This window comes from Vidua chalybeata, chromosome 12 (assembly GCF_026979565.1).
Source record: "Vidua chalybeata isolate OUT-0048 chromosome 12, bVidCha1 merged haplotype, whole genome shotgun sequence".
Taxonomy (NCBI): domain Eukaryota; kingdom Metazoa; phylum Chordata; class Aves; order Passeriformes; family Viduidae; genus Vidua; species Vidua chalybeata.
This window is the reverse complement of record NC_071541.1, coordinates 5,095,464-5,110,072: the sequence shown is the minus strand read 5'-3', so window position 1 is coordinate 5,110,072 and position 14,609 is coordinate 5,095,464. Positions and strand designations below refer to the sequence as shown.

Below are 14,609 nucleotides of genomic sequence, written 5' to 3'. Positions count from 1 at the left end.
ATTCTGCTCTAAGCCCCGACTGAGCCGGCCTGGAACACTTCCAGGGGCGGGGCAGCCACAGCTTCTCTGGGCAACCTGTGCCAGCCTCTCACCACCCTCACAGGAAAAAAAATTTCTTCCGAGTAGCTAGCCTAAATTTCCCCTTTTCCAGTTTGTACCTTGTCCTATCCCCGTATTTCCCCTCGTTCAATTTGTTTCCATTAATCCTCGTCCTAAACTATGCAGTTCACAGTTAAAAAATTGCAAACTTCAAACACAGCTAATAACATCAGACTAGAATTCACTGGCACTCCTTAAGCCTCTGACTAAAGCAGCCAAATGATGCCCCAGATTTTTTAATGGCTGTTATAAATCCTCTTGAATGTCCACAGAAAAGCCACAAACTCAGGTGTCTTTCTGATTTTTTTATTAATAAATACCTTAACAGCACCAATGACATTTGAACATAATTTTGCAATGCTGTGCATGGCGGCTGCTTGGGGACAGTGAGGAGACACATCTGTATTTTCATGTACAGTTGATCATTTTCTCCTTCTGTGTTTCTTGAAACAAATACATCTCTTCCATATTTAACACCTTCCATAAAACTGATCAAATCAATACCAAAGAGGGAAATCCTCATTTTAATCTACTGCCTCCTTTGGTTTAAGGTGACTCAGTAAGTCTCAGGAGTGCTACAATTTAAAACCAGATTGTTGTGCATCCTTTCAAAAATATAATTTCTTTGCATCTATGTGTGCACACACATTGAAAACAAGACTTTTGGCCACCTTAAAGTTCCGTGTGTTTGAAAGTACACTAGCATGAACATTTTGACAACAAAACCCAGGAGAAGTGTATTTCTATACATCAGAGGTCTGTACATGAATAAGCATTTATACAAATATAATCCACCAAATATTGGCTTCTACATACAATTCTGAAATATGGTGATTCATTTAGATTCCCTAACCTTCAACCATGCTGGAACTAACAGGAACATTTCAGGCTGCCTTAACCCCCACAGAGTATGTTTGTTTTATAAGGTGGGCACAGATTTCTTTTGCTGTATTTGCACTTTACTTATGAATAAATTAAGTGGTAAAGTGAAGTTTGAACAACATAGTCTGTGGTGTAGTAACATCAGCAACTGCAAGTTCCTGGCCATCCACAAGCCCCAGTTCTGAAACAGAAAGAAAAGCTTAATTAATTTAATTAAACCCATGTGCTTTGCCTTTTCAAGAAGCCCCCAGAAAATTAGAAATGCTATCCCCACAAACCATAAATGTGATTAAATAAAGCTGCAAACAGCTCATTGGCTAAGTTAATATTAATCTAATTTAACCAGGAAACAGACCTTGTTGAGAAATAGATATAAAACTCTACTGGAGAATGTGTAATTTACAGCAGTTATTTGGTTGTTTTGTTGCAATGTTCTGTGCATCTGCCTGCACTTCACTTTTAAACAACTGATATACCTGAGAAACGTGAAACTAAAATTGAATGTGTATTGAATGTAAAAGGACAATGAAGAAAATTCTACTGCATAATGCAAAATAAAGCTAAATATCCACACAGAGGGGTGAAACTGACTTTCTCTAACTTGAAAATCAACACCTGACAGCTCCATACCTTTTAGTGTCTTGGAAAGATTTGGCCTTGTTCGTTCCTCAATTGAAGCTACTGTCTGCAAATTAAAAAAAAAAAAAAAGCCAACATTTTTTTTTTAATTCAGTACATTTAAGTAAATTCAGAATATTGAAGTCAATTATGTATGTTCAGATTACCTGTAAATAAAGTGTTTTATTTCCCCCATACATAGTTGCTGTGATTGCAGGAGATTTCATCTGCCTATATATAAAACATTTAAAAACAAACAAACATAACAAAACAAACAAAACAAAACCAGACAATCAGGTTAAAATACATTTTAAAATTACCTTTTATAAGCAAAAACCCAACAAATTATCAAATTACTCAGAATGGTTGAAACTTACAATGAAGCATTATTTGTTAAGTAATCCAGGATCTCCTGCAATTTAGCTGATGGGGAAATCTCTATGTTTTGGGGAAGCTGGCTGCAGGCTGGACAGTTCTCCTACCATAAAAAAGCACAAGAATACACATTACGTTAAAGATGATTTTAGAAATGCTGTTAGTAAGGTCTCAAAAGTGTTTGTGTTGTGGTTTTTTGAAATTTTAGCTCTAGAAATATTAATAGTTACAAATATTAATGACAAAACCCATTTCCTTCTGAAGTCTGTCACTGATTGGCTCCCAACAGCACCTAAGTATTTATGAATGACAAATTTAATCTGACATAAAATCCAATACTACAAACTTTCAGATCAATTTTTACCATAACCTCTTTTTGAGAAGATCTGCCCATGACATGTCTTAGGTTTGAGGATCTTATTTTGTAGTTCTACTCTGCAGAAACAGCAGACCAGTAACACTGTAGTTTCCACTTTTAGTTTACTTTTAGTTTTACTTTTACGAAGTATTATTATTCAGTGCTAGGGGCCAACTGATTCAATACTGAGGTTCAGAAATACACACAAAGTGCATAAATACAAATCAAGGAAACAACCCTTCAAGCCTTTAATGGCACTAACCTTTCTTTCAGCTTCAAAACTGTATGTATACAATCCATCCACATCGTTGAACACCAAGTAGTTGTTAAGAGGAACATATGCACTGTAATGACAAATATGTCAGTGTTGATACATGGCATTCTGCTGGAAATCATGTCTGTTATTAATAAGAAATTAAATACCTTGTGGCTATTTTAAAAACTTCTGTGGCGCAAACAGCTGGAATGAGAAAAAAAAAATCACCTAGCTCTAGCAGACCTGTAGACATCACACAGTTGTACAAAAAAAATTACAAAAACAATCAACTATAACAATCTATAAAGAGAAAAATAAACATCTGAAGACAGCTGGTAGTTCTGTGCATTAACACCACAGATTTGGCACTAATCTCAGACTATGTCAAGCCTATGTACTATGTTTTTCAATTTTTCTCCCCAGTCTTAAGTGCTTTTACTCTCTCCCAGAGTCATAATATTTATCCAGTCACATACAGTTTCTCTATGGAAAACAGAAATAAGACTGTAAGAATAAACCAGACACATTTAAAAATTACTATTATCCTCTCCAAGTTCTCAATTCCAAATTGTTGTCCCACAAAACTCTCAAGTCAGTAAAGCAGAAGTGAAATGAGTTCTTTCAGCATACCTGCAATTACTGCATTTGTAGAAGCTACTGCTGGAATAATTCGTTTCACTACCCCTGTAAAAACAAAGCATACAGCTCTGGGTTTTCTAAGAAACTCTATTGAGAGATTACTTTTAGACAGAATAATTTCAATAGGTGGGTACAAAGGTACTTTAAAGCGTCCAGGAATTTCTGTAACAAACAGGTAAAATGGCATGCTACTGCAGTACTTGGGCACTTTTTGATTTTAGGAATGCATCAGGAACATTGAAAAAAAGCAGGTAACAAACAAAGAGAACTACTGAACAAACTCTGAAAGCAAGTATTCTGTATTTAGCACTGGAAATTAAACCTCTGCTCTCTTCCTGTTTAACTGGGGAAATGCACAAAGGAAAGATAGTTGAGTTTTCTATTTGGTTAGTGTTTTAAATGCTGATTAAATGAGTGTCAGCATACTGCACTTGCATGTGAACAGAGGCAGGGACAGCAGAGAGGAACAGATGCTATAGACTTAACCAGCCTGAACTGGCACACAATGTTGCTAAAAAAGACAGTCAAGTTCTTTTGTTTCTGCTCTTTGACCCAGCAAGAGTGGTCACCATGTAATGTAAACTGTGGAGCTGCTCCAAGTTAAAAATAAAATAGCAAAAAGAATGTTCAGTTTTATCAGGAATGTTCCTCTGATTCATCATGAGTGCCCAAACATCTGATTTATCATAAAAATATTTGTGCTGGCACAGGAAACAAGCTGCTTGTTTCTGTTTTAAGGGTGAGGAGAACTATCTCAGCACAGCTGCCAGCTTAGTCATAACAAATACAAAGAATGCCGATCTAGCCTAGGTGCAAATGCCACAACTTGGTGAAATGCCATCCCCTTACCTTGGGTGAGTCTGTAGGTAACACCTTTAATATTAAATTGTGATGCTCTCTCTAAAGACTTCTGGTAAATCCACTGTATATGTTCAGGGTCATCTCCATCCAATGCAACACCTTCTACATTAAAGAATTTACAGATAATTTGCAATTATAAAAGTTCTTCAGAAACACAGCATTCTTTTGGTCTAAAAAAAAAATCCCTGTTTTAATTTAAAATCAATACCCCATGAAGCTATTGAAAGCTGACATTTTAAATAACCGAAGTATTACTTTTACAAACATCTTTAGTTTTAACACATCCTATACATAAACTATCATCACTGCACAATTTATAGAGCTGTTACAGGTTACATTTTCATTCAGGAAAGATACTGTGCAGTGTGAGAAACATGAGCAAATATGCAACTGGAGAGTGAGTTCAAGAAGAGAAAATCCATCTCCAGCTCAGAGGAGGCTTAGATTCAATATGACAATGAACCACACAAGGTTATGAGGCAGAATTGTTTTATTAAAAGTATACACCCAACTCAAGTTAATTAAAAGGAGAAATGTTCATTTAGCACCAGTACAATACATTAATTACCTCCAAAAGGCTGTTCCTTTGGCCACTGCAATATCCTGACATACTCAATGCAATGCTCTGGCAGTCTGGGCATGGATGCAATGGTGCACATGGGAAAATTGACCTGGTTGGGCAGGGGATGAAAACCAGAAGAAACCATGATATATTAGGTGTAGTACTAAGAAAAGAAACCAGCAAAGCAGAGGAATATGAAAAAATGGCAGTTTCACTGGTTGAATTACCTGTGGTGGGTAAAGTGCAAGTGTGCATTCAACACACGCTGTCATACCAGGAATAATCACACGGACATTTCCTTTGAAACCTTCTGTTCCTCCATCTATCAGAGGTATGATGGAACTTGGATCCAGGACACCATCTTCATAATGCAAAAATGACATCTAACAAATAAAGGGGGTGGGGGGTTGGGTTTTGTTTGGTTTGGGCTTCTAAACAAGTTGCAGGAAGAAAAAAAACCCCTAAAATTTTACTCTTAAAGGTACACCCAACTATTGAGCGCTTAATATAGTTTATTTTAAGGGTATATAAAACACTACTTATTTGTCAGTGCACAAGACTTTATTAACCACCTTCACCCTCTACCTCTTCCCCTTCCTCCCCTGATAAATGATATTATTTGCTATATATGTTCTTATAGTTCATCAGAATAAATGGTTGCTTGGTTGAAGGTTTGATTTGTTGTTTTGCTTTTGTCTTTTCTTTTTTATTTTAATACAGGAAGATACTCCAGATGATTGTTTTACAATCAAATTCACAATGATAAAACGATACCAGCTTTCTGGTCACTGAATTCTGTAACAGTGGAGCGCCAAATAATGGCATTTACAAGCTGCAGCATAATAAATACTGTTTGGGTAATGAAGAAAAAATTCACAATGGGAGCATCCAGAGCAGCTCTGGAGCTTTCTTTCTTGATTTTCAAAAGCTGACTGCAGACAGCCCCAAGCAATGTAACCTAACTACGAAATTATCCTTGCAGGGCACTGCAGAGATGTTGGCTAACACTTCTCAAGAAAAGGGCAGGGAAGAGAGCCTGCATTTCATCCTGCTCACAGAAAGAAAACAAAAACAGGTATACAGAAAGCTGTGAGTTTCAACAGCCCTCATTCATTTTCATGACACATTTTACGCAAGTATGTTTAATTTTAGTCATTTAAATTCAAGCAATAATCAGGCATTAAGAAGATTGAAAACTTTACCAGCATGCCATTTATCCATCTTCTTGCAATTATAGAGTCCAGCCCACAAACAATAATATGAAACTCTAGGGAGAAAAAAACATTATTCAAAATCTGTACTAATGCAGACATCCTAAGACAAGCAAAGCAAAGTCTTCTGTCCATAACAGGGACAGTGGCAGTAGCTTAGCTATCTCTCCTAGACTACCTGTAGCACAGGTGTATTTAAATTTTTTCTATGTGTTACTTCTACTTCCAGTATATTGTGGATTACTAAAATAATTAGCAAGCAAAACAAACTACCAGGAAAAGCAGTGAGCAGCAACAGCTGCAAGGCTCCCCTAAAGCACCAGTGGGTGTTTGTCAGGAAAACAAATTCCACTTACGTCGATAGAAGCTTTCATCCATGTCTTGAATCTTTTTAAAATATCTGAATGCAAACCCAGTAAAGGAATATATTTATTGTTAAGTTTACTGTTTTCTATTTGCTAACCTAAAGCCAAAATATTATCTAATTTATTACTGTAATTCTATACAACACCTTCTAAAAAACTTTGTGATCTGAGATTAAATTCCCACAGCTGAAGCTGTAACACCTCAGAAAACTAGTAAAGGGCACAATGGAATAGTCCTAAACAGCAAGGTTCAGCAAGTGAAAAATTTAGGAAGCTCAAAATATGTGCTCTCACAAAGTCCTTTATCAGTAAGTGCTGCTCTGTATTTCTAAACCAATGCCTCCTACTAGTGCTTACTCAAAGCTCTCTGGTGAATAATTCCAGTATCTCAGTGAAAATTACAGTATTGCACCTGAATAAAAAGAGTGGAAAAATACAAAATAATTTCTAAGCCTCTCCCATGCAGATTCCCTGTATGTTAATGGCACGGAGAAAGAATTCTCAACTCACCAGCTGAATGAATGTGTCCTTCATTGTATGAGAAACAGGATGGCAGCAAAATACTTTGGATACTCTTACCACCCACAGAGCTTTCTAGGATACTGAAGCCTTCAGGCTTCTCTGGGAAAGGATACGGTACCACAGCACAGTCAGGAATGCGACTGTTCAGGAATTCTGCTGCAACTTCTGCTTTTGGTCGCCCCACATCCTTTGCTCTGGGAAAAACCCAAGCAATTCCAAAAGCTTCATTTTAGCAGATTTGTCTTTCCAATCTCTACGCATTGCAATACCGAATTAAGTGGCTATTTGTTACTTTAGGACAACTTATTTAATTGGATAATATTAAGGCATCCAACCCAAACCATTCCATGATCCTTGTAAAGCATGAGATGTGAGAGTCTCAGAATTAACTATGGTTATCAACACCAAAAACATCCAGTGGTTGTTCACTGTACTAGGATGAAAAAGGTACCAGAAAATCTGAGCTCTCAATCTGTGTGCATTTATTCCTTGGTGTCACCTTTTCCAATAGTCATTAGCTGCACTGGAATGGCAAGGACCATAGGCCGATTTTCTTCATGCCACAAAGCCCAAAATAAGAAGAAATCATATGCAATTTTTAGTTAATTCTGAGTACTATTGTGACATGAAGGTCCAACCAAAATAATGAATATGTTAATATGTTTTATTTAGGTACATTTTAAAAAATCCTTTAGTTAAACTGTGAAATGATAAAATATCACTCACCGAAACAAAAACTGTCGATTAAGGTTAGAAACATCTATAGTATCCATGTCAATAACATGGATCTGTCTGAAGCCAGACAATGCCTGGGAAAAGAGAAGATCAGCTTCATTTAACAGGAAATTAAATGCTCACAAAGCTCCAGAATTTACTCCACATGCCAATAGCAACCTTTGGAGGAACAAATGTATTTGTTCCTCATTGCCATGTACATGGTCATTCTTTGTTTAAAAGGGTTTTGTTGGGCTGCTAATGCTGGTATTCAGACAGATGGAATTAATAACATTCCAACAATCAAAAACAAGGCTCTGCTGAAGGTAATATTGCTTTGGCCTACCTAATGGTAACACAGGGAAGCCAACAGTAGGCTGATCTATAAGGGGAAACTGCAGTATTCCTTCATGGCTGGAGTAAATCAAAAGGGTCCATTGGGAGAAAAAAGCACAGAATTTAAACAAATACCATAAGCACTTCCATGCTTGGCAGGAATGGGAACAAAGTTTAATTCCTTTAAAAGGCTTTTAAAAATTTCCTGTTAAGGTTTGGGACATTAACCATTTTCACATAAATGGCATAAATGAGTCTGGTCTATTGACCCAGATATCACAGTTCACAACAAAGCAGCATTCCTCATGGCATTCAATGCTGAAGCAGATGGCAAACACAAAAATTACCTCCCTATTCAATAATACCCTGAACCTCTGACAGAAGCTCTGCCTCATCTCCATTTGCATGCAGGTCATCACCACATCTGGCAAATAACTTTACAGTAAAATTGCCTTCAAACTCTATTGTGGGTCTGATCTGGTGAAGTAGTAACATCAGTCACACACAAAGAAACTTGTCACAAATAAAGATAAATGTGCACTGCAGTTAAAGGGAAAATATATGCTGTAAAACATGGGGTTTAGAGAAAAGAAATGAGTTGTGATGTTCTGAAGTGACTCTAAAACGTTGAGTTAAATTTTAAGACTTCATCTTTTTATATGTAAAGACTTTGAAACTTTTCCCTTTACCTTTTCTGAACAAACAGAGCTATCCCATGCATAATAAGGGATGCACAGAAATCCTTCTTCTTAAATAGAAATATGGGGAAGTCGAGTAATAGTCCAAACTACCAAACTCAAATGGGATCATAACACTGACACACTGAGATAAATATGAGTGCTTGTGAGGATAAAAACCACAGTAAAAGGGTAATTAAACTTTTGCATTCCAAACAACACTTCCTTGTAGCATTATGAGCATGATTTGTCCTTAGTTGACTTCACTTCCCTAGATCTGGCAATTAGAGAAAATCACCAATATCAGACTGGATATGAGGCTGCACATGGAATTTTGGCTATTCTTCATACAAAGCAGCCTATTGTACCTCAAGACAAGCTTTGAGATAGCTGAGTAAGTAATATGCAACATAGGAATATACCACCTTTCAAGTGCATCCTTCATCTTTATTGTCTGCATAAACATGTATTTTACACATGTTGATTAGAACTTAAAATTCTAGTAGCTATATACAACCAAAACTGCAAAATCAGCCAATTGAAAAAGACAGTTTTGTCAAGAAAAAAAAAAAAAAAAAAAAAAAAAAAAAAAAAAAAAAAAAGAAAAAGAAACAGAGAAGATTCTAAGGAGAAAAGGGTTAAAACACAGTAATTACCAGGTTTTTCAGGAGTTCACATCCTAATCCTCCTGCTCCAATAACTAGCACTTTACATGTGCTTAACAAAAAATCAAGGGCCTGCAGAAAACATAAAACCAAAAATTAATACAATATGTGCTTTACTTCATAACCCTTACAAACATGCTACCATAAATTTTCAGTGCCTAGTGAGTTACAGATAAAGCAATTTTGCATTTGCAGGAGTAATTACATACTGGACTTTAATCAGTTGTGGAGTTCATGCAGTTCCTATATCCCCACTTAGAATCAAGACCTTTGCTGATATCAGAATATTACTTTCATATTACTTTTGACCATGGAAAAAGCAAGGTCCACTCTTATTATTATTTGGTTTAAAGTGACAATGCTTTCCTTCTTCAGATATTTCACTGATGTATAATACAAAATAAATCTAAACAGATAGACAACATTGCTGGACAGAAAGAATTGAAAATGTTAAGTATGTAACTGCTTTCTGTGAACTGTTCTACTTCACCTCAGTCTCCAACTAGTAAATAATGGAACAGTACATTAAAAAGGTGACAGGAAAATACTTTCAACCACAAGCTCTGAAACAAAATGTACAACAGAAGAAGAAAATCAGAAGAAATACTTAAAACAGTCTATCCTAGTACAAATCTTATCCAGTTCTCAAAGTATTCATATTAACACTAATTTCTTCTTTAAGTATAATAAATTCCTCACTGTATCAAATTACTTAAAAATGGAGATTTAAATGCTGTTATTTTTCATGTGAAACTCAAAACCAGCATAATTCATACATTGCTATATATTTATATGATGACAGCAAGCTTGAATTTGACTGCATACAACTTAAAAATACAAACTTATAAAAAGAACACAGTATGTTCTTCTAGGACCTTAGTGTTCAACTGATTAAAACACAAGCTTTTCATGCAGCTTCAGTACACACACATTGCTGGTGGTCAATTAATGAACCTGTTTACATTAATTTGCTACACACTCTACAGATATTTGATTGAAATTAAGTCTTTCTCACTTGAGTGCCTGGCTCGAAATCGGGATGTGTGAATGGTCCAGATCGCTCGAGGAACTTCTTTACATGGTTCCAGCGACCTTCCCAGTCTCCAGAGTCCCCACACCCACCATCAACAGCCATTCTGCACAGAACACAGTAAATTCAGCTGCAAAATCAGACAGGAAAAGCCACACCTCCAACTTTCTATGCAAAGAACACCTAAATTATTGATCATTCATACAAATGGATCTGCATATTCTTTATGCCTCTAAGTTATGCACATGAGCATTTGCATGAGTGGGTTTTATTTGTGGAACTAGAAAGCAATAATACAAATATGCACAGAGGGGAAAAACAACCCAGGCATTTCAATAAACCCACTGATTTAACTGTTACTAGTAAAAGTTGACCTGCAGTTTAAAAAGGGCTCAGTCTTATTACTTTTATTTCCCTCAAATTTGAAGAGGACACCGAAAAGGAGCCTGTTCCTTTAGATTTTGAGGGTGATCATTATTTCATCAGTCAAGTCTTGTATCTTTTTTTGACAGACTGTAACTGCAATTGTGAGGCTCTGAATAAATTACAGTAATGTGCCCCAACATTATCCTCTGAATCGTCAGGGTAGTTTATTTAGACAAATATTTTTAAAATACATGAATCTTGAATGTTCCTCACTCTCAAGTGGTACCATGGAATTGGAACTGCCTCATTTTTCAGGCATCCTTGAGCCTGTGTGCAGTAACAGTCTCACTTGAGAAAAAAAGGAATGTTTGCAGTTATCTTCCTTTAAATTTTCAAGGCAGAATTTTACATCAAATACTCCACTGCCCTTTTCTCGTTTTGCAGGTCACTTTTAATAGTACATCAGTATAGATTTAAATTTTTAACACTTACTGGAATAGTTCAAAATCAGCTCTCAAGTAATTTTCTACTATAAGATAACACCTACTTCCCTATTAAATAAACAGGTGTTCCAATCAATAAATATGATTAGGTCCTACATTAATATAAAACTAAGCTTGTTATAAAAGAGTCAGTCCTGAGTAGCAAAGGATGTGTCACCACTGATAAAGTGTTACCTGCTTTCTCCTATGAAGAATAGGAGTGCTATGAAAAGCACTTGTCTAATAACTCTTGGGTAATGTTTAGAATTTATTATAACTTCCTTGTAACTCATCTCAAAATCAAAAGTAAATGTGGTGAAAACATCTGGAGTGAGTTCCTTTATCTTCACAGAATTCAGAACTTGGACAACACAGTATGCCAATAGCAACTTAACTTACAAGCAATGGATTTTGGAAAAGATTTTCAGTAACAGGGAAAAACTTCCCTAAACTGAAAGAATAAAGAAATCATAATTCACCTGTGATGTCCCTGCCCATGGCAGCGGGTTGGAAGGAGATGATCTTTAAGGTCCCTTCCAACCCAAGCCATTCTAGGACTCCATGATAATTTGATTGCAGACTGAACTCTCCTCATTAACTGCTGAGGGAAGTTACTCACTACATGAGCAGTTAAATAAGACATACAAACATTACTTGAATTCATAAGGGTCTTTTGACCTCAGATGCACTTTTATATATCCTCTAGTTTTCACAATAATGTGAAAATACACATATTTCACATAATGGGAAATGGTGTCAATGAACACAACACCCCCTCAGCAGAACCCCTCATCTGCTGTACACCAGATTTCAGGAGGTGCATTAAGCACTGACTTAACCAAATAAAATGGGTCAGCAGACATCAAAAAAACTGCTTCTATGGATATTATAGTTTTTAGTGTTTCTGGAAATGAGTGTAGAAGCTGTGTTTGGTGACATTAAGAACAATTTTTTTTCTTCTTTTATATAGCCCCTATAAACAGCTACTAAGCAGCAGCATTCCTTTTCTGTTTAGATGTGTATTTTCCTTCCTAATTGATAAAAATGCTAAGATCTAGTTTCACTTTTGCAATTAGACTACAGTTCATTTTTTAGAGGGTTGGACATTGTGGAGATCTGAAAAACATCTGTAACTCAACTGAGATTTCATGTTTTATTTCACAGACAGTTTTCTCAAGTGTTTATTTTTGTTGTGCTGTTACAGCATGACCAGGTATAAGAGTTCAACAACATTCTTATTTATTTCATTGAATTATTTTCATTTTAAATTTTGTTTGAAATATCAGAGCACCACAGTCCTTATATTGCTTTAAGCTCAGACTTTTCCCTGCCACCTTCACATCTCCAAAGCTCCATGCTTTTGGGGGACTTGGCATGCACCCCCTCCCATCCCACATGCCCAGGGAATGCTGTGGCCCCCATCCCGCCACACATGCACTGCCTGCTGACCCTGGGGTAGAGGGACACAAGCACATGGAATGGAATAGTTCAGGGATGGAAGCAGATGATGTTAAAAGATTTCTCAACATTCGTCTTCACGGCCTTTAAGGCAGGTGCGTAGATTTTAAAGAGTTTTAATGTGCAGAGACAACTGTTCTGCAGTCTGAATTTTTAATTTTCAGCCAAAAACTTAAGTCACCTGCTTCTAGCCTAGAGGCCCTCCCAGGTCCCTGACGGCAAGGCAGCTTTTCCCCCTCTCGTCACCAAGCTCTTCAGCACACCATGCCAAGCTGCGAGCCCGCAACTCCCACCCCGCTCCGGGGCAGCCCCTCGCTCCTCTCCCCGGGAGCTTCCTCTCCCCCAGCCCTCGCTGTTCAAGGGCCCTGCCCCACCTACGCCAGCTCTCCTGGGGCTCCCTCCTCCGTGCCCGCGCCTCCCGCGGGCCCCGCAGCCTCCTCCCAGCCCTCAGCTCCTGCGGGGCTGCGGCTCGCCCTCACCTACCCCCGCCCCAGCAAGCGCTGCCCCTGCCCCGCTCGCCCGCAGCCCCGCACTAACCCATCCGCCAGCAGCTCCTCTAGCCTCCTTCTTTTCTTCTCCCTAAAAGAGAGAGAATAAAAGAAGGGTCAGTATCGCGCTACAGAGACCGGGGAGGAGGGAGAGGGGACCCCGGGCCCGGGGCAGGGCCGGCCGAGCACACACATACAGGGCACTTACGGTTCCTCACCATCCGCCATAGTTCCCTCTGCTTCCCACAGTGCCCCGCGAGGGGCGGCGCCGGGCCCGGCGGGCTGAGCGCGGCCCGGGCAGCGGCGGCTGCGGCGACAGTGGCGACAGTGGCGACTGTGGCGATAGCGGCGACAACCGGCGCGGACACACGGCAGGGACACTCCCGGACACCCCGCTCCCTGACACAGAGGCTCCCTCCCGTCCTGCCTGCCCGCACCCGAGGGATCTCCCTACGCCCGCCTCTCTGATGACCACAGAGCCCAATGGTTTGGCTTCAAAGAGACCTCAAAGCCCATCCAGTTTCACCCCTGCCATGGGCAGGGACACCTTCCACTACCCCAGGTTGTTCCAAGCCCCGTCCAACCTGGCCTTGAACACTTCCAGGGATGGGACAACCGTCTGGGCAGTTTCTCTGGACAACCTGTGCCAGGGCCTCACCACCCTCACAGGGAAGCGTTTCTTCCTAATCTTTAATCTTAACCTACTGCCCATCAGTTTGAAGCCATTCCCCTTTGTCCTATCACTCCAGGCCCTTGAAAATAGTCTCTCTCCATCTTTGTTGCAGCCTTCCTTCAGGTACTGGAAGGCCACAATTAGGTCACCCCAGAGCCTCCTCTTCCCCAGGCTGAACCATCCCATATTCCCTCAGCCTTTCCTCATAGCAGAGCTGCTCCGACCTCCTCTGGACTCAGAACTTCCTGGGAGCCATGGAGGGCATCCTCAGGGACAAAGTGCGGACATCATGGTGCCTTAAAGCCTTCAGGACAGCTGGAACCCAAATGTGATCAGGCTCAGGCTGGTTGCTGCCTGCCACAATGGATTTTGTCTTATTAATCCTCCCTGGGCAGGGCCTGGACATACACCAGAACCACATAAACCACATAAACCACATAAACCACATAAACCACATAAACCACATAAACCAGGGACCACACATAAACCAGAACAGTGCAGGCCAGAAAGCTGATGAGCAGGACTACCTTGGGCTGTGCTCAAGTCTTGGGCTCCCAAACTTCAGGGATGTAAATCCTTCACGGATGGAGCTGTGAGAAGCAAGTGCTAGCCTGCTTACATTTGAAGAAGGATTTTGATGCTCGGCACGGTAGCGCAGCCAACCCTGGGTGCTGTGTGATGCACAAACAGCCTGTGCTCGAGCCATGGTGGCTGAAGTGTGAAAGGCTGAAGACATAAATGTTCCAACATGGACTGCTGGGGTCAAAACCCCACAGCCGCTGGCACCAACATTTCTGTCCAAAGGCCTGGTCACCCTGTTGCCCATTTTAGGAGCTCTCTAAACACAGAGTCTGGTTTAGAAAGGAAACATTGTTTAATCTGCGCAGGCGGAAGTTTCCACAAATCAATCAACCCAAGGGGTAAAAAGTTCTATTTATTATATAGTAAAATTTACATGAACCCGCCTACATA

General features: G+C 39.3%; 1 protein-coding gene across 3 annotated transcripts; it reads right to left on the bottom strand.

Annotated features, from left to right (window-relative positions):
* Positions 1–391: 391 nt before the first annotated feature.
* On the bottom strand, positions 392–13,256 carry UBA3 (ubiquitin like modifier activating enzyme 3). Of its 3 annotated transcripts, none has more exons than XM_053953987.1 (18): positions 13,173–13,256; positions 13,014–13,055; positions 10,156–10,276; positions 9,132–9,212; positions 7,475–7,557; positions 6,862–6,942; positions 6,218–6,261; positions 5,853–5,917; positions 4,878–5,033; positions 4,657–4,759; positions 4,077–4,190; positions 3,219–3,272; positions 2,756–2,792; positions 2,595–2,676; positions 1,977–2,077; positions 1,767–1,830; positions 1,612–1,666; positions 392–1,162 (listed from the first exon to the last, which is right to left on the bottom strand). In XM_053953987.1, exons 1-18 carry the CDS (start codon positions 13,190–13,192, stop codon positions 1,074–1,076), a joined length of 1,392 nt encoding a protein of 463 aa, XP_053809962.1. In that variant the 5' UTR covers positions 13,193–13,256; the 3' UTR covers positions 392–1,073. The 3 variants fall into 3 exon arrangements, with proteins under 3 accessions (XP_053809962.1, XP_053809965.1, XP_053809964.1); XM_053953990.1 differs by having other exon boundaries at positions 13,162–13,180; XM_053953989.1 differs by lacking the exon at positions 13,014–13,055 and having other exon boundaries at positions 13,173–13,210.
* Positions 13,257–14,609: the final 1,353 nt, after the last annotated feature.